Below are 23,823 nucleotides of genomic sequence, written 5' to 3'. Positions count from 1 at the left end.
TGTTTTTTGACACGAGATTTGTTGCAGTGTTATTTTGTGAGTTAATAAAGAGAGAGAGAAAAGTAAGAGAGAGGAAAAAATATAAACGGGGTTGTTTCTATTTTACGAAACGTTTCATTTTTTTTCATTTTTAATGGAATAACTCAACAAGGAAAACATTTCATTTATTATCAATTTTGGAGATTATATGACGGGAAAAAATAAATGCATTTAATCATTGATTGTGTTGTCTTCTCTATTTTCCCGCCAATTTCACCAAACACTCACACAGAGTAACAGAGGTGGCGTTGATGGAGAAAGAGAGCGGGCACGGCAAGGAAATGGCGGCATTTCTGATTCAGCATCACTTGGACGAGCTCCGAAGTGTCATCCTCTCTTCCGATCCTCGCCTTCACTATCCTCTCCACGTTGAGTATGTTTTTTTTCCCTCTCTTACGCGCTGTTAATTCGATTTCTTAAATTATGCAATTGCAGTTAGCTCCTGCTGTGATCTCCTACTTGACGATTTTAATTTAATTTCGGTAACAGTTTTGCTGAGTTAATGGATGACAATCCACCACTAGCACACCTAATTTTCGAACACCCTAAGGAATTTCTACCTCTCTTCGATGAATCTGCTGTCAGGGCTCAGGTTTCATTCATACTCTGCTTTCAGTTTGTAAATTGATTGCTGATATTCATCGATTGCTGTTTGTAAAGTGATTGCTGATATTCATGAAAATTTCCTTTCCCTATGTTTGAACTGAACCTATAGAGAGTTATCTTTGAGGATTTCAAGAGAATGGAGAATGCTAGTGTGAAGGTATATACACACGTTCGGATAAATGTCGCGGGCTCTCCTCTTGAATGCCCTGGTTAGTGATTTGGTTGTTGTGGATTGAGTTGGGGATTGTTTTGGTCCACCGCCTCTTTTGTTTGAAAAGATCTATTTTCGTATCCATTGATGTTGCGCAGAAACTTTTCCAAGTATTGGACGTGTGAGAGTAAAGCATCGGGGGATTCTTCTCACTCTCAAAGGCACGGTAATTAGGACTAGTGCAGTCAAGATGATTGAAGGGGAGAAGATATATGAGTGTAGAGTGTGCAAACACAGGTCTTGTCTTGTGCTTTTATATGCTCGATTCTTTTGGACTACTTGTTGAGGAAAGTAATGATCACAAATTATGTAAATTCATTATACGACTATACTCCCTCTATCCGCGAATAGGAGTCATGTTTTTCCATTTCAGTCTGTCCCATTTTTCCATTTCGGTCTGTCCCGTTATTGATAACTTCTCATGAACTTTTAGTGTGCTATGCTTTCTGGAGCTTATAGATCACCTGTTTTGATGTGGATTTAAACTAGTCAACTGAAACAAAAATTTATCTGTAGGTTCAAAGTCTACCCAGAGGTGGAAACTGGAAATTCCATACCCCGTCCTACTTTTTGCCCTTCTCAGGTATATTCTAGAGCTATACTTGGGTCGTCTACTTTACCGAAAGACAGCCACACTATTTTGCTACTAACTATGCAGCCAAAGAAGTAATACGTTGCTGCTCGTTTCTTTTAATTCATAAGTAGTACTCCCTCCGTTCCCTCATAGTTGAGTCATTTTTCTATTTTGGGAAGTTCCCTCATAGTTGAGTCATTTCTATATATAGTAACTTTTTTCTCTCTCTTACTTTACTCTCTCTTACTTTATTCTCTCTACTTTATTCACTTTTTACTTTATTCTCTCTATCTTTTTCTCTTTCTTACTTTTTTATCTATTTATTTAACATACTCAACATTCCTTTCTTAAACTCCGTGCCGAAAAGTTTCGCCTCAACTATGAGGGAACGGAGGGAGTATCTTTTATGTGTGTCAACTGTTTTCTAGCTGAAAGACCCTATGAGTTGACATGCATATCTTTTATGTGTGTCAACTGCTTACAGTTAAAACTAAGCATAATGATAAATTGAACCAAAGTATAAATATGGCATCGATATATTAGGCATGAGATCTAAGAGATTCAGGACCTGAGCCTGCACTGCCAAGTTTGGATAAGTACATATAGCTTGAAAATCGTAGAGAGACCGATTTGCTTCCATAGGGAATAAGGGATTGAAATTTGACAGAAAATTTTCTTGTGGTCTCTTAAGCTGCTTGTTACATCATATGAGCTCTATGTTGTTCTTTGTAGAAAAATTGTGAAAGCACACGGTTCCAGATAATAGAAGAAAGAAGCATATGTCATGATTATCAGGAAATTAAAATTCAAGAAAGCACACAAGTTTTAGGTGTTGGAGCTATCCCTCGTTCGATCCCTGTTATCCTGAAGGATGATCTTGTTGACATTGTTAAAGCTGGAGGTACTTATGCGACAACATTATTTTCTACATTCATTTGAGGTATGAATTGGTAAGCTTGTGTAGTAATGGTTTCTAGTTTCCCTTTCAGATGATGTGATTGTTACTGGAGTTTTGACAGCTAAATGGTCCTCAGACATGAAGGACGTGCGCTGTGACCTCGACCCTGTACTGATTGCTAATCACGTGAGGTAACACATATTTTCCCTCCCACATTCTCCTATCTGGCTCTTCTGGTGCAAGTCTAAACTAACTTGCACAGGAAAATAAAAAAAAAATAGAGCCCCATGTCTCATCGTCTGTCTCCTCTATCTATGTGAAGGTCTAAACTATGACTATGTTAATGAAAGAAACTGGATAAAACCAGAACCAGTTATTGAAACTTTTAGAACTTAAAGATTATCTTCACTACAAGACATTTTCCAACTTAGTTGAAAGATCAACTCAGGATTCTGGTAAAGGATTGGTTCGACTTAAAGAAGTCGAACTGTGTCAATCTTGTCATGTGGTAAAAGGATTAAAACATTAAGCACTTCTTGCAAATTGAGTGGTGTCATGGGCTCCAATGATTTATAGCGGCATTAGACTGCAAAAACTGAAGTAATCTGCTTAACTTCAAAATTAATGGCAATAAGAAGATGGTTTTATATCTTTGCTCTTGAGAGGTAGAGAAGTATACGTATTGCATGTTCAAAACCATAACTTGTTAATGTAAGTAGTTATGGTTAAAAGTTATACTTTCTTGTTGAGCTGTAAACAATGAAATATATTCTGATATTGTAAAACAGTTATGCTCCATGTGTCTAACAACCTATATGATGAACTCACCAGCTGCCTTCCCTTTATCATTAGAACCTTGAAAAGATGAAAATTATATGCTGGCAAGATATTCTTTATTCCTTTTTCCCTTTCTTAGACATTCCAACTTCTTGTGAAATATTTTTGGGCCTGTAACATTTCTCGATTTATTTATTATGCCTTTCAGGAGAATGAATGAGTTAAAGTCAGATGTTGATATTCCTGAAGATATTATTTTGAAATTCAAAAACTTCTGGACCAATTTTAAGGACGCCCCATTGAAAGGTGGAAGATGCTATTGTCCCTGACATATTCTATTCACTGCTTGACTTCTCTATGTTTGATATGACCATTATTAACTGTATAGGAAGAAATGCCATTCTTCGAGGTATCTGCCCACAGATTTTTGGACTCTTTACTGTCAAGCTTGCAGGTAATGAGTTTCCTTTAGTCCTTCTAGTGAATACAAGCATTTAATATTACTGCATCAAATATAACTATGACTTCTCTTCCTGCTGAAAATTCTGTTTCATTTAGTTGCGCTAACGCTTATTGGAGGTGTTCAACATGTTGATGCTTCTGGAACAAAGATCCGAGGAGAGTCCCATTTGCTTTTGGTGGGAGATCCTGGTAAAATATGGAATTCTCATCATTTGATGCTTATTCTTGTGCTTTCCATATGACTTGTTAGCTTCCATTTGCTTTTGGTGGGAGTATCATGCTACTTGATCTGTGATCTCCAGTTAAAAACACACTATTGACATCTTTTCAGTATTACTGGATTTAATTGTTCTTCTTAACGTTGCTTTGAATTGGGTGGATGAAGTTAATCGTTTGAGTTTTAAAGATGTCTAATTACTTGATTTTACTAGGCACGGGAAAGTCTCAGTTCCTAAAATATTCTGCGAAGTTGAGCAATAGATCTGTAATTACCACTGGGCTAGGGAGCACTAGTGCTGGACTGACAGTCACTGCAGTCAAAGATGGAGGTAGTGCCAACACTTTTGGCTGTAATTCTTCTTGACCTATACTTTGCCCTTCCTGTGCACCTATAATTAACTGCATATTTCTTATCACGTTTTTCGATATTTAAGTATATATATTTTGCATTACACAATTATGCTGAATCATATTGTTAAATTATTTTTAGGGGAATGGATGCTGGAAGCTGGAGCCCTAGTGTTGGCAGATGGTGGTATTTGTTGTATAGATGAGTTTGACAGGTAGAACATGTCAGATCTTTCTTTGCTTCATTAATTCAGTTTTGGCATTGCATTTTGTATACTATTAATTTTATGCATTTTTTCTTTTTTTATTTTGGGTTCCTGAATTTTATCTTAAGCCAACTGCTTTTAGCTATTTTGCATAGGGACTTTTTTTATGAGCCACAAACTTGAAAACATAGTAACCCCCTCCTCCACATGTAACCCTTTCTAACCTTTGACTTCACTTTAATTCAGTTAAACTAAGATAGTTCAATCTGAAGGGAGCTGCCTGAGAGGGATGGGAAGGGACGGGGGCATGGGTGCCAGTGCAGAAAAACTTAAAGATGAGGAGTCTAGTGGAAGTGGTTTAGTGTTTTATTTATTTACCTAATCATTTTTTATAAAATCAAGGGTATTTTTACCCTTTGACGTATGATGTGGCTAAAAATAATTATGATCGTAAGCTTTTGGCTAGATACGTATGGTTTTGAGACACTATATTAACATTTTCTCTTATAGCATGAGGGAACATGATAGGGCAACTATTCATGAAGCTATGGAGCAGCAAACCATAAGTGTGGCCAAGGTATGTAGAACCTCTGCAGGTTATGTCTCATCTAACTGGTGGAGTAGTTTCAATCTTCATTTAAATATAACTTCCATCACTTTTGTGTTATGTTTGATCCGTGCAAGCACATCTGTGTGTGGCATATATCGTATATGGGATGTCTGACATGCATATTTCTACAAGCTTTTTTTCATCTCAAACCATGTTAGTTTGTGGCTGACATAATCTAACAATTTGTAAGCTGCACATCAACAAAACTTCCTTCAAACCTAATAGTAGTAGTTTTTATTGTTATGTTAAATCCAGAATTAAGATAGCAGATTTACCCTTCATATTTTAACCAATGCTTAAGATGACTGTAATTGTGAAATCTTCAGGCTGGTCTTGTAACTACTCTGAGCACAAGAACAATTGTTTTTGGTGCAACAAATCCAAAGGGACATTATGATCCAGACCAGCGTATCCTTGTCTAAGTGGGGCCTTGATTATGCAGATGGATAATAATATCTGTTCCAGTTTTTATTGTCCAGATCCTTGAAAAAAAAATTTAGATGATTTCAAAGATCTATTAGCTGTCAATTGAATTTTCTCCTTTGAGTTACATGTCTTTAATCTCTAACCTATGCTAGCACTGTCTGTCAACACTGCACTCTCTGGACCCTTACTGAGCAGATTTGATATAGTGCTTGTCCTCTTAGATACAAAAAATCCAGAATGGGATTCAGTTGTTTCATCTCACATTCTTTATGAGGTAATAAAAGTGATATTGGTAGTATTGTAATGTCATGAAGCAATTAACTGTCTAATCTGTGCTGTGTATTTCCTCCTTGAACTTTATTTGCAGTCTGAAGAGAAGAAAGGAAAGCAGGATGAAAATTTATCTGACATGTGGTCTCTTACCATGCTAAGGAGGTAAGATATTTTGGTAGCAATTTCAACTTTCAGGCGAAAATTTGTATAAACACTCTCGATCTGCTTTGCTATGTTAGGACACTGTATTACTAGTGGTACAACCAAGTGTGGGTGCTACATCTTTCATATCATGTTGCTAAGTGTCTAATATGACTGTATCATGCTGCTAAGTGTCTAATATGACTGTCCTTTGATATAGTAATATCCTTACATGTTTCATTTGGAAGAACGATTATAACATGCCAAAGAGCGACTTTGTTTTCAGGTATATTCATTTCGTAAAGGGATATTTCAGACCTGTTCTTACGAAGGAGGCTGAAAAGGTCATATCAAGCTATTATCAACTCCAAAGACGGTCTGCCACTCAGAATGCAGGTCTTCCATACTCAGCCCTATCTATAGGTTCTTTTTCCTTGTAATTGGTTTAACTAGAATACGGTCACAGCCAGAACAACTGTCCGGATGCTGGAAAGTTTGATTCGCCTTGCACAAGGTAAGTACTCGGTCACTTTCAGCATCTGATATTTTTTTTCCATTCGGACTCAAAGTTGTCAATGTTTATAGCGCATGCAAGGTTGATGTTCAGAAATGAAGTCACTCGGTTGGATGCAATCACTGCTATATTATGCATTGAATCATCCATGACAACCTCCGCAATTGTGGACAGTGTCGGGAATGTACTGCATTCCAATTTTATGGACAACCCCGATCAAGAATGTATCCTTGTCTTCCTCCCATACTTCCATATGCATGCTGAGAACTTCAGGACATACACTGTGGAGCTCTTTTTTTTCCCAAAAAAAGATATGTGCACGAAATAATATGCATAGACTACATATAACTTGCAGAATCTCATGTCAATCCTTGTCGGAAGTGTACGTATGCATGGAACTGTGCCGGTTACACCCCTGTTTCTGTTGAACACTAAACACTAGTCTACATATAACTTGCAGAATCTCATGTCAATCCTTGTCGGAAGTGTACGTATGCATGGAACTGTGCCGGTTACACCCCTGTTTCTGTTGAACACTAAACACACGATGATTCTACAGTACATCACACTGACCGTGGTAGCAGTTTTAACTTCTTAAGCAGTCTGAGTCTAACATGATGCATCAATTTCTTTTAGCATTCTTAACTAGTTCAAATGAGGTTGCCTGGCTATGTCCATGATCATAATCGCCTTTGTTCATGTTCATAATTGGATGTTGAAAAGCATTTTTAGGGTAATAGTACAAATTAGATCTCCATGATAATACTATATTTTGGCTATTCCTGACTAAAGCACTACAGATGCCAAGCAAGAAAGGCTCATCCTTCAGAAACTGAGATGCATAGATGATTTTCCTATGATAGATATTGCTGATGATGAAGTTGTTTGAGGATGGGTGCATGACTCCACTGCCGCTGGCAAGATGCTAAAAAGGTAACAAATGTTTCTTGAGATAATCATCTGTTCAATTCTAAGATTTTGGAGAGAGAAAGAGTCAATAGAGAGCAGAAAGTTCAAGGGTAATGGATGATTTTCAACATCTGATGTAGCTCTTGAAATGTCCAGTATATCGAGTATCATATTCAATTACTAATTTAGGTAAGATAGTACTTTTTAAACTTTTTATTTATTTATTTTTATTCCTCATTTTAACATTTACTTCTGCATTTCTCAAATTGATCTTTTTGCAGCCATTTTCATCTGAGTCGGCTATTAAGAGCTAAAAATGATTTCGGACCAATACAACAAAACTAACAATAGAAAAAAAAGAGTTTGATAGGGATTTTTAGAGTGATTTACAAAAGATTTGTACCTTCTTCCGTCTCAGTGTAGTTGTCACATTATTTCAGGAAATATTTATTTAATGTGCTTAACTTGTGAGGAAAAAAGTAATTGAATGTATTAATATAGCAAGGAAAAAAAATACTAATTAGAGGGAGAAAATATGGTTTGATGTGTTAATGATAGCTTTCTTTTTCTAAAAACAATAGAGGTATGACATTTTTTATGTAACAAATCAAAAAAGAAAAACATGAAATTTAGTCAAATGATCCCCTCAACTTTAAAAATCTACCAAAATTTTATGAATATAGTAAAATTCTAGTATTGTTTAAATTAGAGGTGCCCACAATTGGCGAGGGTGTTTCGTGGTTACGAATCCGGTTCCAAAACCGCCGGTTTCGAACCGGCAGTTTTCTGGTGATTTTTCACGGTTTCGAACTGTCAGTTTTTTGCGGTTTCGGCTTGATTTCACAGTTTTTCGGCAGTTTTTTGCGGTTTCGGTTTAGAACCGCCCGAAACCGGGGGTTCCGGCACGGTTTCGGTTCGAAAATTTTTGAACCTGAACCGAACCACGCTTCAAAAATCGACGGTTTCGATTCAGATAAATTCTCACGGTTTCAGTTCGTAACCATTACCGATGATTACGGTTACGGTTTCGGTTTTAACCGTCGGTTCGATAAACCTTGTTCGAGTCTAGTTTAAATGGTCCATCCTTAATTTGTTAATTTGAATAATATTGTACTATATGATATGTTTGTCGACATTTGAGTTCATATCTTCAAATTGTCGATAAAAAATAGAGGAAAATATAGAGCTAGTAATTTTTAAATAAGTTAGATGTCCACCTCAAAATAACAGACATACATTACCAGCTAAAACAGCATCACTTCTTCTCTGTCTTCTCTTCCCTTCGTAGATTCCGCCCTCTTCTCCAACACACACTCACACACTAACTCTCCACTCCCATTTTGATCTCAATTCTCTCTCCCTCTCTCTCCATCAATCCCGATGGAGAGCTTAATTCTCCACTCCTCCTCCACGACAACCGCCACTTCCTTCTCCCGCTTCTCCATCCCCCGCCTCCGCCCCCTCCCCTCCGCCCATCTCCGCCCCCTCAAATCCACCCCCAAACCCCCCTTCCTCCAATTCCGCCCCAATTCCCCTCTCTCCCCCCTAATTCCCAAATCAACATCAAGGGCGGGAAAAGCCCCTCCGCCTCCGCCTCCTCCGCCTCCGCCGCCGCCGCCGCCGAATCCAAACCAGATTCCCCCCCTCTCCAAGGCGCCAAGATCCTACCTTTATTCATCTCCGTCGCAATCGGCGCAATCGTCCGCTTCCTCGTCCCCAAACCCCCGGAAGTCACCCCTCAGGCGTGGCAGCTCCTCTCAATCTTCCTCTCCACCATCGCCGGCCTCGTCCTCAGCCCCCTCCCCGTCGGCGCCTGGGCCTTCATCGGCCTCACCGCCTCCATCCTCACCAAGACGCTCTCCTTCACCGCCGCCTTCTCCGCCTTCACCAACGAGGTCATCTGGCTCATCGTCATCTCCTTCTTCTTCGCCCGCGGCTTCGTCAAGACGGGCCTCGGCGACCGCATCGCCACCTACTTCGTCAAGTGGCTCGGGAAGAGCACCCTGGGGCTGTCCTACGGCTTGACGCTGAGTGAGGCTTTGATTGCGCCGGCAATGCCGAGCACCACCGCGAGGGCGGGAGGTGTGTTTTTGCCTATCATTAAGTCGCTGTCGTTGTCGGCCGGGAGCGAGCCCGGTGGCCCCTCCAAGAAGAAGCTTGGGTCGTATCTAGTGCAGTCGCAGTTTCAGGTTTGTTCATTTTCATTTCTATTTGTGAATTGCAATTCTCAATTGGCAGGAAAGGAGCAATTTTGTAACTGCATTGATCATGTATTATGTGATTTAGTCATTAGTTTAAATTGTTTAATGAACAATGCAGCTTATTATTTTGATGTTTAAGTACTGCATTTCTTCATTTTGGCTGTTTGAATTCGATTTTGTTATTATAATCTCTAATTCGTGTTTGATTCTCTTTATGAGTTGCAATTCATCAGTTGACTGGAAAGGAGCAATTTTGTAACTGCATTGATCATGTGTTTTGTAACTCAGTCATTAGTTTTATGAACAATATAAATGCAGCATGGAGTATTATTTTTGATGTTTTGAATTTTGATACTGCATTTCTTCATTTTGGGTGTCTATTATTGAAAATAGCTTTTAATCGATACTTGTGTGGTTGCGAGAGTAATGTATTTGTACGTATGACCGGGAGAGAAAAAATGGTATGATTTGGTTTGTTAACCTTTGAGCTTTTATAACGAATTTCCTTGAGCTTTTGTCAAATTAGTGAAAATACAATACTTGTGAAGTTGTGAGATATTGAATTTATAGTCAAAATCGATAGAAAAATGGTATGATTTGGGTTGTAAACCTTGATCAATATCTCTATTTTGAGACTGGGATATCTATAACAAATTACCTTCAGCTTTTTTGTCCAATTAGTGAAAATGCATGAGTATAATCCTGTGATATGAATATCTGTGTTCCGCGTTGGCAGAATTTATTTTTGGAATGGTTAGTGCAATATCACTAACTTGTCTCCCAGTTACTTATGCATTCCTCTTTTGATGTGTGACAGTCTGCTGGTAACTCTAGTGGTCTTTTCCTAACTGCTGCAGCTCAAAATCTGCTGTGTCTCAAACTTGCCGAGGAGCTCGGGGTTGTAATTTCAAGCCCATGGGTTTCTTGGTTCAAGGCAGCAAGTTTGCCTGCATTTGTCTCACTTTTGGCTACACCATTAATCTTATATAAGCTCTATCCTCCTGAAATCAAAGACACACCCGACGCCCCTGCAATGGCTGCAAAGAGGTTGGAGCTTATGGGACCTGTCACGAAAAACGAATTGGTTATGATTGGTACAATGCTTCTTGCAGTTTCTTTGTGGATTTTCGGGTACGTATATTCAATCTAGTCATTCACATGTTTTCAATTCAAAAACTACTGATTCCCTACTGTTATAGAGACATCTTTGGGTGGAATATGAAATCTGAATGGCATTAAGAGTCGTAGACTGTTTTTTAGAGTATAACATATATATATAAGTAAACGTGGGCCATGTTCATATCTCATTGTGTTAGTATGCCTTGAATTTGTATAGGATTAGGTTTCCTCCTTGGGATAGGATTATGTTTCCTAGGCCCAGTCTGTCTAATGTGTGCCTATATATATGAGAGTAGAGCACATAAATCTGTATTTGAAAACCGCAGTCATAATACAATTTGTTCTCCGTTCTTGCCCGTGGACGTAGCCAACACAACGTTGGTGAACCACGTAAATTCTGTGTCTATTTACGTTCTTTGTTTCTCGATTCACAATTGCCCTATTTGTCACAACACATTGATTCTGTGCCAGAATAGAGTTTTATGATGGATTATATATGCTTCAGATGTCACAGAAGTGGATGGCTTCGAAAGTGACACTCTTTGCCAATTTTCTGATTTTACGTTGTTAGAAACTGATTACTCGGTAAAAGTTCTATAATGTTTTCCTTCACTGAAAACTGATACGAGACGACCATATTCCTGCAGAGATGCACTTGGTATTGCAAGTGTAGTTGCTGCAATGCTTGGTCTTTCGATCCTCTTGTTACTGGGAGTGCTTGATTGGGATGACTGCTTAAGCGAGAAATCAGCATGGGACACTTTGGCATGGTTCGCAGTTCTAGTGGGCATGGCTGGCCAATTGACAAATCTTGGCATCGTGAGCTGGATGTCTACTTGTGTCGCCAAAGCACTGCAGTCACTGTCGTTGAGTTGGCCCGCTGCTTTTGGTCTTCTTCAAGCTGCGTACTTCTGTATCCACTACCTATTTGCCAGCCAAACTGGCCATGTCGGAGCATTGTACTCAGCATTCCTTGCCATGCATTTGGCGTCGGGAGTCCCGGGCGTGCTAGCAGCACTTGCTCTAGCTTACAATACCAATCTATTTGGTGCTTTGACGCATTATAGCAGCGGTCAAGCTGCTGTATATTTCGGAGGTACAGCTTCTCTCCATCCTAGTTTGATTTCCATTTCTCTCCAATTTCTTTCACTGTTAACTTACCTAAAATAGAATGTGACTAATTTTTGCGAACGACCCAAAATAGAATAAATTTTGAACCGATGTGCTACTAGTATTTAAAAATTTCGAGTTATCTGCCTAAAATTGTTGCCTCATCCCCACTATACGGTGCTTGTTCTTTGATATTTTGACTGAATAGTGTTCTCTGCAATTGTGTAAACAGCCGGATACATAGATCTTCCGGATGTATTCAAGTACGGCTTCATCATGGCCGTTGTTAACGCGCTGATCTGGGGAGTCGTCGGGGGATTCTGGTGGAAGTTCTTGGGACTCTATTGATTGCATGCAATGGTGTAAGTAAGAATTTTGGCATCTGATCCATGTTCATTTCTGAGACACAATTGGGAATTGCCTTTTTTGATAGAACCTGAGAAAAGCTACTTCAGCTGACAACTTAGGTTTGACCTTTTTCTTAGGCTCTCCAAATTTAGAAAGAAAAATTATTTATCTTCTTGGAACGAACAAGAAATGGAATGAGTTTATGTGCAAAATGAGCAAAGAAAGAGTGATTTTTCTTCCTATTCTTCTTCCCTTTGAGAGTTATTTCTAACTGAAGAGTACTTTCACCAAATTCTGGTCTTGTCTGTGAATCTAAAATTGTCTCCAATTACACGAACATTTAATAATCGATGACATTAATTTATCACTTCAACTATGAACAATGACATTAATTTGCTAAAAATGGAAGGCAGTATGAAAAATGAGAACACTTGAAAATTCATGTATTTGAGGTGAAATGTACGGTCATGTGCAAAACCAAAATTGAGTACATATTTAGTTCCATATGATTAAAAAGTTGGGTACTCATTTGTAAGATTTTAAAATTAGGACAAATTTGCAAATGTGGAAATTAGATATGAATTTATATTCAAATGACCCGAACTATTGATCCATAACCATGAGACTCTATACAAATTTGTATTGGCTATTTTTATTTTACAATGGAATAGATGAGTTATTTTTTATTGGAAATTGAAATTCCATTTGACCAAAAAAGTGGGCTCGATTGGTAGCCATGTTAGAATAAAGAGTAAAGGCCAAATGTGGTCCTTAACATATGGCCGTTTTATCAATTTGGTCCTTAACATTATCATTTTGATTATTTGGTCCCTCACATATAAACTCGGATCCGAATCGGTCCTCACTTAACAGAACCGTCAAAAAATAGACGGTGATTGCAATTTGACTATATTAAATTACTAATGGTAATTAATTATATCTAATTATAATTCTTAATTCCTATTAAATTACAAATTATTCATTTTATTTTGCAACTGATACTATCTTTTTTTCAATTTTGCTAATAGGAAAAGAATTATAATTAGGTATAATTAATTACCATTAGTAATTTAATATAGTCAAATTGAGGTCATCGTCTATTTTTTGACGGTTCTGTTAAGTGAGGACCGATTCGGGTCCGAGTTTATTTGTGAGGGACCAAATAATCAAAAAGATAATGTTAAAGACCAAATTAATAAAACGGTCATATGTTAGGGACCACATTTGGCCTTTACTCTAGAATAAACTATGTTAGTTAATATGGTTTATTTATTTTGGTTTGTGTAGTTAGTTCTAAATAATACTTACTCTTTTTTTACCACTTAAAATGAAATATTTACTTTTTGTATTGTTCCATTAAAATAAAATATTTCCTAAATTGAAAGTAGCGTCATTTTTATTTCTCACAACGCAACACTATATCAAATTATGTGCTGAAAAGCAAATCTTTTATATTTAATGGAATGGATGGAGTATGGCAGTGGCTGCATATTTGGCGTAAGAGATAATAAAACTTGTTAGATTAATTATTTGTTTGGTAAATGGAGCAACATAAGACTTAAGATTGCGCAAGAGGAAATGAAAAGGAAGAAGGCAAGGCGTCGGTCAAAACTGGCCACTATTTGTTGAGTGGATAGAGTATAGACATCAATTTTGAAACCAACTCTATATATCTGTGTATTTATATTTCCATATTTATATTTTGATTTCCAGTCAATTTTGTTGGCTAATGACTTGTTTCATTGGTCAACTACTTGTCAACTAGGTTGCCTAGTATTAGGACACCCGTAACTATTGTCAGGGGCATATCCAGAGTTTTTGGTTTTTGGGTACGAATTATATGACAAATAATTATTATGAATAAAATAATATTTATTGATTATAAAAATAATTTAAATAGTAAAAAAAATTTATATGAAGTACGAGTTGTACTAAAAATAATACTCCATACATCTCACTTTAGGAGTCTCGGTTTACCATTTTAGTCCGTCTCGCATTAAGAGTTTCGATTAAAATATTCCATAAATGACAATAGGCCTCACATTCCACTAATCTTATTTCACTCATACTTTATTATAAGATTAATATATAAAAATGAGATTCACATTCCACTATCATTTTTCACCAACTTTTCTTTACAATTTTTTAAAACGCGTACCAAACTCAAATGGAACTCCTAAAGTGAGATGTGGAGTATTACCTAAAATGTTAAAAATAAGAATTTCATATTAAAAAATAAAAGCAATAAAAAAACTAAGAATTTTTTTATTTGAAGTACGAGTTACGTTACTTAAAATGATAAAAAAAATATCAATATTATATATAAAGCAATTAAAATAAATGAAATAACAAATATAATATAATTAAAGTATTGTAGACAATCCTAATATCAAAATAACTAACTAACAAAAATGAAAATGTTAGTACATAAATAAAAAAATATTCAAACATAAACATAATTAAAACAATGAAAAGAAGAATGCATAACAAAAATGAAAATGTTGAGTATAGAAATAAAAAGGTACTCATAGTTTTCATAAATCAAAAAAGAGAAAGAAAAGGAAAATAAAATTTAAAGGTTTGTTTCAGCCAGGAATCGAACTCAGAGCAGTTGAGAGGCATTATGAGCAGCGGACAATAACTGTAGTATTAATATCACGAATTTTGGGGTTACAGTTGTACCCCCTTGTTCTTACTTGCATACGCCACTGACTATTGTCCCATTTGATTCGATCGGCGGATAGGGGGTTCGGTGTTAGGGGTGCATTGCGCAGGACCTATGGAACGGGCCGTGTATGTGGGCGGTTGTACAGCTAGTACTGCACACGCCCGTGCACACTCGCACTGCATGCAACTTGCACCAAACTTGTTAGTCAGCGACTAGCTTGTCATAAATTTTGATAAATTTTTGATCTCTTAGTTTTCATATATCATCTCAATTCATTTATTTTTCTTCTTAAAATTCCCTCTCTTATTCATGTGCAACTCATCCAAATTCTTGCCTTACTCACTCTCATTTATGTATATATCTTATCCAATTCTTGGATTCCTCTCCCTTATTCCATTTATTTACACACTACTCAAAATTCTTGTATTTCAATGAACAATTCAAGCAACATTGGCAATCAAAGGACATCGATTATGGAGTATACTTTAACGGATTTAATTTTCATAATATAGTAATATAAATAAAATAAAATTAGACATTAATAAAATAAGGATACATTTTAAAAGAAAGCAAGTGAATAATTAAAATGAGATATGTTTTGTGAACTTGTTTTTTAAAATCCCTTAGAAAATTATTAGAAGCTTATTCTCACATGCTTTGCATCCTGATCGGATCTGGTATGGGAGTTATGGGATCCATTAATTTGCCCATTCCAAAATTAATTTTCTCATCTCATATTGCAAATTAGCTACTACTATTATTCATATTCTACCCATCCCCCTATACCCCATTTCATTTTCCCTTTTTCTTTTTTAATTCATTTTTTGTGACATAATAATTGAATCATTTGATGATGTGATCAATTATGAATATGATACACGTTTTTTTATCAATCTAATGGAAACTGTTTCTTTGAAACTTGTGGGGTTCAATTCAAGTCTTGATATTTACCCAAGGACGATAAGTATATAGATTTAATTGGTTGAGTACATGCGTGTGGATTGGATTATAATTACTTTCTTTAGATATACTCCCTCCGTCCCGCTTTAGCAGTTCCATTGACTTTTCTACCATCTTTTTATAAAAATAATAAAAAATATAGTTAAAGTGGAGAAATAGTAAAGTAAGAGAGACAATAATGTAGATAAGACTCTTCTCTATATTATTCTCTCTTAATTTACCATTTCTCCTCTTTAACTATTTTTTATCATTTTTACAAAAAGATGGTAGAAAAAATCAATAGGACTGCTAAAGCGGGACAGAGAGAGTATATATTTTAAGCTAGCTGTATGATTTTTATTCCAATGGAACTGATTATTTTCCTAGTCATCTTGAATATGGTGATTAGAAATGTTTACATTGTTGAAAATTGAAATCTAGCATTATTCAACCTATTGAAATAGAGGATTGAAAGTCTTCCCATGATTATCTAAAGTTAGGACATCGGATAATATGTTAGGATATAAAATGGTATTTTAACAGTTTGAATGTTCTTAATAAAGATGAAATTATAGGAATAAAATGGGGTGTTTCTCCACATATTACATTCAAAATAAATGTACCAATACGTCAAACACGTAATTTTACGAAAAATTAAATACTAAAATATTTTTTTGTAATACTTAATTACTATTCTCTCCGTCCTACAAAAGATGACTCACTTTTTTTGGATTTATCCTAACCAACATGATCCATTACTTAAAAAAATACACTTTTATTTCTACTTTCTTCCATCCCATTTACTTTATTATCTCCTCTTAATACATAAAATAAAATTGCATAAAATCGTGTACAACTTAGGAGAAGGTCATCTTCCTAGAACACTAAATATAAGTCTAATTTTTCATTTTGCCAATTTTGTAGTAAAACTCCTATTTTCAACTCTCGTGCAATTTTATACTTCCTCTGTCCCAGATAATTCGTCCCAATTTTCCATTTCGGTCCGTCCCACATAATTTGTCCCACTTCACTTTTACCATTTTTGGTAGTGGACCCCATATTCCACTAATTCATTCCTATAAAACTAATACTCCCCCTGTCCCAAGATAAGTGACTCATATTCCTTTTTGGGACGTCCCAAGATAAGTAACTCATATTCCTTTTTGGGACGTCCCAAGATAAGTGACTCATTTCCTTTTTTGGTATCCTCTATCTTACTTTTTCTCTTTACTTTATTAACTCTCTTACTTTATTCACTTTCCACTTTACTAACAAAATTCCATTTCCTTAAGTCCCGTGCCGAAAAGTTTGTGGTCACTTATCTTGGGACGGAGAGAGTATATAAAGGTAGGACCCACATTCCATTAACTTTTTCAACCCACTTTTCATTATAATTCTTAAAACACGTATCCGGTCAAAGTGACCCGAATTATCCGGGACGGAGGAAGTACTAGGCCTGCTTATTCGGCCGGTTCCGGTTCTACCCGGTCCGGTTGACCGGGTACCCGGTTGCAAAATCTCATGAATCTCGGAACCGGAACCGGATCCGGAACCGTCCGGTTCCGGTTTGGAACTGACCGGGTAAGAACCGGCCGGTACCGATTTCGAACCGGAACCGATTTGTAGTTTTAATTTTAATTTAAGTATACTAATTAACGAAAAGTTGTTTATTATTTACCTAATTTTAATCTGACACCAAACTAGATTTAACTTATATATAACAACAATTACATTATCTCCACTTAGTATCAAGAAATATGATTCTCACGTTAGCCCACGAGTTGTTTGTGATGTCAAACCAGAATTACGGTATATTCTTTTGCATGTTTCCTCAATTGATAACCTCCACCTTGACTCCTCTAAGAGCTTTCATGATCTGTTAAAATTATTTTTGTTTAAAGAACTCAAAGTATAATGGTAAATAATGATCCAAACACATAAATTGGAAAATTATATTGTCAAACCAAGAGTAGCATTTATTTAAGCAATATCAAAGTAACAAAAGGAATACATTCAGTAATACTAAAGAATCAAAACCAACCTTGATAATAATAAATGAATTACCGTTAATTACTATACTTCAATTTTAGTAAAAAAAAAAATTAAATTTAATATACCCTCATCGTCCCATTGAAGATGACCCACTTTCCTTTTTAGTTTGTCCCAACTAAGATGACTCATTACTTAAAATAGAAACACTTTTATCTCTACTTTATTTCCTCTATCTTACTTTACTCTCTCCTCTCAACACACAAAATAAATTTGCATAAAATCCCGTGCCGCCCAAGAAAGGGGTCATCTTCCTTGGGACGGAGGGGGTATATTATTCGGTTCCGGGTAAGAACCGGTCGATTCCGGGTAGAACCGGAACCGGAATTTATGCAAACATTAGAACCGGAACCGGATTCTTCGGTTTCGGTTCTTCAATTACCCGATCGGTTCCGGTTCCGATTCTGGGTACCCGAGAACCGGAGAACCGGTTAAGCAGGCCTAGGGAGTACTAAATATTTTAAGATTCAACAAAATTAAAAGTACTTAGTCCTATTTAAGAACACACAACCACGATTATTCCAAAAACCCAAAGTCAAGTCAAAACATTAAAATCACAATTTAAACAATTAAAGAAAAGTCAAATTGTTGTGTCTTTTTTTATTGCTTCTTCTTCGAAGAAGCGTAAGTTTTTAGTTTTTTGATTAATAATTCAATCCAAATGGTGGTTGGTGACGCAGTATAAATCAGGCGCCGCCTCTCATCAAATGCAGTGATATTACCCGATTCCACCTTTTCTCTACCAACTTGATTCCATAAATACTCACAATTTCTCGAATTCATTCACCCAAAACCTCTTAGCTGTTCAATTTCTTCACATTTTCTCGAGAATCGTAGAGGAAATCAATGGCTTCCATTCATTTTTCTTCCCCATCAACTTCGATTTCTCGCTCTGGGTCAGTGTTTCTCTACATTCTGATGCTGTTTTCTTTAAATTATGGATTAATTCCATCTGGATTCCTCTTTTTACGGTGCTTAATGATAAAAAGTTGCATTCTTTATGGTTTGATTCATCCAATTGAATGTAAACATCAGCTTTTCTTCTTTGTGTTTGGGGAAAAAACCTGTCTTTTTCTGTTATTCTGTAGTTTTATGCTTATGAATGTTGTTTTGTATGTGTGTGTGTGTGTGTTGATGGCTTCTTAGATTTTGGGACTAGTTTTTTATTTGGCTTGATATAATTTGTCAGCTTGATCATGACTTATCTGACCCTTTTCTTGTAGCTGATCTTGAGTGTTTGTAGTATTTGAATCCATTCTATGAAGTGTAAAGGGACGTCACTGTTGTTGTTGCTTTCCATTTGCAGATTTTGTATAGGTTGTTTTCAGAGCTAGAAAGATTCACTGGTTTGTTATCTGAAGTTATAGAATCATTCGTTTTCGTGTATGTACGTGTGATCGGAGACTGTATTCGTGGAATTGCTTTATGTTAGCAATTATGTGAGCTGGAATGGTAGATCATGTAATTGACAGAACCCGAATCATATCTTCGTTGTGTTTGGGGAAAAACCTGGCTTTTCTATCATTCGGTAGTTTTATGTCATCGTGAATGCTATAATGTTGTTCTTTGTGGGTGTGTGATGGTGTGCAGATGAATGCCTTCGTTTAGGGATCTTTTATATTTTTGGAGTAGTTTTTTATTTGCTCGATATATTTGTCAGCTGCCTTCATCATGACTTAGCTATCCCATTGTACATAATCTTGTTCAGGGATGATCGAGGATAGAATCTCAAAAAGTATCGATTTCCCTTTTTTAAAGTTGATCTTTGAATGTTTGCAGTATTTGATTTTATTATAAAAAATAAAGAGGAATGTCACTAGTTGAGCTTTCTAAAAAGTAAAAAGGTTGTTTCCGTACTAGAAACTGCTTAGATGAATCATTCGTCTTCGTTTCTGATGGTGATCAATGGAGACTGTATTTGTGGAATCGCTTTATATTCGCAATTACATGAGCTGGAAATGGTTTATCATTTTAATTGACAGAATTAGAATCCTATCCTGCCTTTCTTTGCTCTGACTGAAGATATGCATCTGTCCAAGTTCTTTCTCCGTTACGAATTTCTGGGCTAACTTTCATTTTCTGTGGAATTTAACAGTTCCAGACTGTTCAATGGTATGCTATGTGGAAACATTCAGTATGTGAATGGTGTGGAAGTCTTCAAACAGCCCAATTCCAAGTTCGCCAGTTTCAGTATTAAGGCCAATGGGAAAATCAAGTCAGCTCTGTTCTCAGCAGAAAATGGCTCTCTTCCACGTTCTGCTGGTTCTGATGTTGCAAGCAACGTTCTCGTCAGTGATATATCTGGCGGGGTTGAGGTACAGTCGGATTCCGTAGTATTAGGAGCTCTTGCAGCTGATATGGCTCCCACAGCTAGCGGGTTCCCTCTTGAAAGTGACGAATACGACTTGGACATGCCATCACAAGGTTTCTCAAGTATTCCCGAGTCCATCAAAGACATCCGTGAAGGAAAGGTTAGATCTTCGCGATGACTGTGTTATAACTGGATGTGGATATAATAGTTTCTTATAGATTCTTTGGACCGGAAATGCAGATGGTCGTGGTTGTAGATGACGAGGATAGAGAGAATGAAGGTGATCTCATAATGGCTGCATCGAAAGTTACCCCGGAGGCTATGGCATTCTTTGTGAAGCACGGAACCGGAATAGTTTGTGTGAGCATGAAGGAGGAAGACTTGGAGAGGTTGCAGCTCCCCTTGATGGTGAATGATAAGGAAAACGAGGAGAAGCTCTCTACTGCATTCACTGTTTCTGTGGTAAGTTGTTTCTCTGCTATAACGTCATTGTAGCGTGTCCTTTTCCTTCTCCGAGATATTAGCCTAATTAATTATGCTTTTGTAGGATGCGAAACATGGCACAACTACCGGTGTCTCAGCACGTGACCGTGCAACCACAATATTGGCTCTTGCATCGAAAGATTCCAAGCCTGAGGATTTCAATCGCCCGGGACACATATTTCCGCTGAAGTACAGGGAGGGAGGTGTCCTAAAACGAGCGGGACACACAGAAGCAGCTGTGGACCTTGCCGTGCTAGCCGGTTCTGACCCTGCTGGAGTTCTGTGTGAGATTGTAGACGACGATGGCTCCATGGCTCGCTTGCCAAGACTGAGGCAGTTTGCTCAGCAAGAAAACTTGAAAATTGTATCCATCGCTGATTTAATAAGGTACTTTATGAGCTTCTTTTCGTAAATTTTATCTCGCTTTTATTTCTTCAAATAGCGAAAAACTCGTTATATTTTTGTCCGAATCATGTCGATTTTTTAGCATTTTTGCGGAAGTATTTATTTATGATTAAACTATCTGATTGAGAAGGCTCGATTCGACGCCGTATTTTGTAGGTATAGGAGAAAGAGGGATAGGTTAGTGGAGCATGCTTCCGCTGCTCGTATACCGACTATGTGGGGTCCATTCACTGCCCATTGTTACAGGTCCATCATAGACGGGATTGAACACATTGCGATGGTTAAGGTGAGCAATATGCAACGCTCGACTTAAGCCTTATTCGTTTATAATTATAATGCCACAAATCTCACAAGGTGATGATTTCAACAGGGTGAAATTGGCGACGGACAAGATATTCTTGTTAGAGTGCACTCGGAGTGCCTCACCGGCGACATATTTGGTTCGGCCAGATGTGATTGTGGGAGCCAGCTGTCACTTGCAATGCAACAGATTGAGGCAGCTGGGAAGGGTGTTCTAGTTTACCTCCGTGGTCACGAGGGGAGAGGAATCGGTTTAGGCCACAAGCTCAGAGCTTACAATTTGCAAGATGCCGGACGTGACACTGTGGAGGCGAACGAGGAGTTGGGTCTCCCCGTTGACTCAAGGGAGTACGGAATCGGTGCTCAGGTAATACCTTATCAAACGTCACACGCTACCTCTAAATTACATTTGCCAACTGATAAGTTTTCAAGTTCTCATTTTAAGATAGTTCTCAATTGAACGACTCGCGTTGAATATATGCATATATATGTGTGTGTGTAGTTTTGGATAAAAGAGTATTGATGTTGTGGACGGGTTCAGCCTCTCTTGTCGCCATATACGACAGGGTTATATGTTTTCGTATTCCCTTTTCTTTTATTTATACAAATTTTAACCGATATACGCTGGCGTAAATCATTGTGCAGATACTGAGAGATCTTGGAGTTCGAACTATGAAGCTGATGACGAACAATCCTGCAAAGTACATCGGGCTCAAGGGCTACGGCCTGGCTGTTGCAGGCCGGGTTCCCCTCGTGACCCAAATCACCAAGGACAACAAGAGATATCTAGAGACAAAACGCGCCAAAATGGGGCACGTCTATGGTTTAGACACCAATGGTAATCCATCGCTCATCACCAACAAGAATGGCTCGACATGAGGAGAAGCCCCACTGCATCTCATGATGTTCTTACGAGAATAACGGGTAATAACACAGTTTCGGTTGATCATTTTTTCACTCCCTTGAGGAGAAATTCTTGGCCATCATTCATTAGATCATTCTTATTCTTTGTTGCTTGGTTGTTTGTCATAAGCTGTAATAGAAATTAGCAAATGTGATGCATACACCTGATGTTAACTGGCTTTGGTTTAGCTACCGTCTCATTTCGTTGTCTAGAGTGTACGATTGATCGACACGATCAAGACTCGAAGCTCGAATCTGATGGTTGTATTGTATCGGCCGAATGCGATGTGTATTGATTCACTATTATCAGTGAAAGAGTAGACATTCTAATGGAAGATATTGCATCTTGGTTAAGTTGTTCTACGATTTTGCTGGTGTTTTGGTTTCATGTTCTATCTATGATGTCTTATTAATACTTGATGCAATGAAAGAAGAAGTTTCGAAACACAATTCAATGTAGCCATTAACACCAATTCAATGTTTTCCAAATTTTATGAATCAATGTTTCAACAAAAAAAACACAGTTTTTCTGAAAAATTGATTTATGTCTCGTTTCACATATTTCAATAGAATGAAAAGATGACAACTGTAGTGAGCCACTATCATCTAGGGACATAATATGCAATATAAAAAATGTGAGATGGAATGTTTTTCTTTTACAAAACGGCATCGTTTAGAATATTTAGATCATGTCCATCGGAGCATTGTAATAATAAGACACAAATTAACTTTCATATATTTGGTTTTTTTTATAAAGATCATAAAACTGAGACATTATTAAGAAAACTTTTAATATTGAGAACACAAATTAATAATTTATTTATTTGTTGTAGAGATGGATAAAATTCATTAGAAGAGGAACATGTTACCAACTAAGATGCTCTTAATCGTCGAGTGTACAGATTACGACTGACGATGGTTGGATTGAATTTACTTTGGCTTAGTGGATTTCATATTCTTAAATTAAGATTTTATTTATTTGTTGTTGAGAGGGATAAAATTCATTAGAACACGAACATGTTACCAACTAAGATGCTCTTAATCGTCGAGTGTACAGATTACTGCTGACGAGATTACTGCTGACGATGGTTGGATTGAATTTATTTTGGTTTAGTGGATTTCATGTCCTTAGTTAGGGGATGGACACCACAATGCCAATTGCCACCAATCCATCACCTATCACCCATTCTCTTTCATTGCTATTTTTCTTGAACCATATATATCATAACAACGATATCTAGACTTTTACTTTATTTTGGAAATTAGTTGATTATCTTTATATTAATATTTGGTATATTTTACTATGATTTATTAGATTTTAGGATTTGATTTACTTTCTATAGATGTTAGGATTTTATTTATTTTCCATAATTGTTTGATTTATTTAATTTTTGTAGATATCCCTTGTATCTCCACGAATTTATAATGTATGGGAATATTTGATTAGATTGTATCTATATCAATGGATCGATTTCTCTTCCTTTTTTCTTCAAAAGTCATAGCCTTCTCTTTTTTCTCTTGTTTTTTTTATCAAATAATTTCTCGTTTATAAATTATTACCTATCACATCACGATCCCATTTTTAAGGCAAAATTTGCGTGTGTTTAAATGTAATACATATTTTAATTAATATTTAATTATTATTCACCAATTTTATTAAAGTTTAAAAATTGTAATAAGAGTTTTACTAGAACGGACACGTATTTCGGAGTGTGAGTCTATATCGATTTCTTATTTGAAATATTTTTTTTCATGGCATTAAAATCTTTAGTTT

The 23,823-nt window shown here is 36.7% G+C and overlaps 3 protein-coding genes across 4 annotated transcripts; all 3 read left to right on the top strand.

Annotated features, from left to right (window-relative positions):
* Positions 1–262: 262 nt before the first annotated feature.
* Positions 263–7,458, top strand: LOC125223725 (probable DNA helicase MCM9). Of its 2 annotated transcripts, none has more exons than XM_048126996.1 (20): positions 263–412; positions 529–631; positions 755–854; positions 955–1,093; positions 1,373–1,439; positions 2,163–2,331; positions 2,420–2,519; positions 3,314–3,411; positions 3,494–3,559; positions 3,664–3,756; positions 3,999–4,115; positions 4,277–4,349; positions 4,851–4,917; positions 5,277–5,358; positions 5,529–5,650; positions 5,744–5,811; positions 6,077–6,186; positions 6,257–6,304; positions 6,376–6,528; positions 7,105–7,458. In XM_048126996.1, the coding sequence occupies exons 1-20, from the start codon at positions 291–293 to the stop codon at positions 7,191–7,193; spliced, it is 1,986 nt and encodes a 661-aa protein (XP_047982953.1). In that variant the 5' UTR covers positions 263–290; the 3' UTR covers positions 7,194–7,458. The 2 variants fall into 2 exon arrangements, with proteins under 2 accessions (XP_047982953.1, XP_047982952.1); XM_048126995.1 differs by having other exon boundaries at positions 2,408–2,519.
* A 993-nt stretch (positions 7,459–8,451) lies between these two features.
* On the top strand, positions 8,452–12,233 carry LOC125224384 (dicarboxylate transporter 2.1, chloroplastic-like). Its single transcript, XM_048127781.1, is given in 5 exon segments — positions 8,452–8,830; positions 8,833–9,402; positions 10,232–10,545; positions 11,181–11,629; positions 11,876–12,233. Coding segments are annotated over 5 exon segments (1,686 nt in total). The 5' UTR covers positions 8,452–8,593; the 3' UTR covers positions 11,992–12,233.
* A 6,092-nt stretch (positions 12,234–18,325) lies between these two features.
* On the top strand, positions 18,326–22,403 carry LOC125222903 (bifunctional riboflavin biosynthesis protein RIBA 1, chloroplastic-like). Its single transcript, XM_048125785.1, has 7 exons — positions 18,326–18,543; positions 19,743–20,118; positions 20,199–20,420; positions 20,506–20,828; positions 21,003–21,132; positions 21,217–21,513; positions 21,792–22,403. The coding sequence occupies exons 1-7, from the start codon at positions 18,494–18,496 to the stop codon at positions 22,023–22,025; spliced, it is 1,632 nt and encodes a 543-aa protein (XP_047981742.1). The 5' UTR covers positions 18,326–18,493; the 3' UTR covers positions 22,026–22,403.
* Positions 22,404–23,823: the final 1,420 nt, after the last annotated feature.

The sequence above is a fragment of the Salvia hispanica genome, chromosome 4, assembly GCF_023119035.1.
Source record: "Salvia hispanica cultivar TCC Black 2014 chromosome 4, UniMelb_Shisp_WGS_1.0, whole genome shotgun sequence".
Lineage (NCBI taxonomy): Eukaryota > Viridiplantae > Streptophyta > Magnoliopsida > Lamiales > Lamiaceae > Salvia > Salvia hispanica.
Note: the sequence above shows the minus strand (reverse complement) of the source record. Positions and strands in the feature narration are given on the sequence as shown.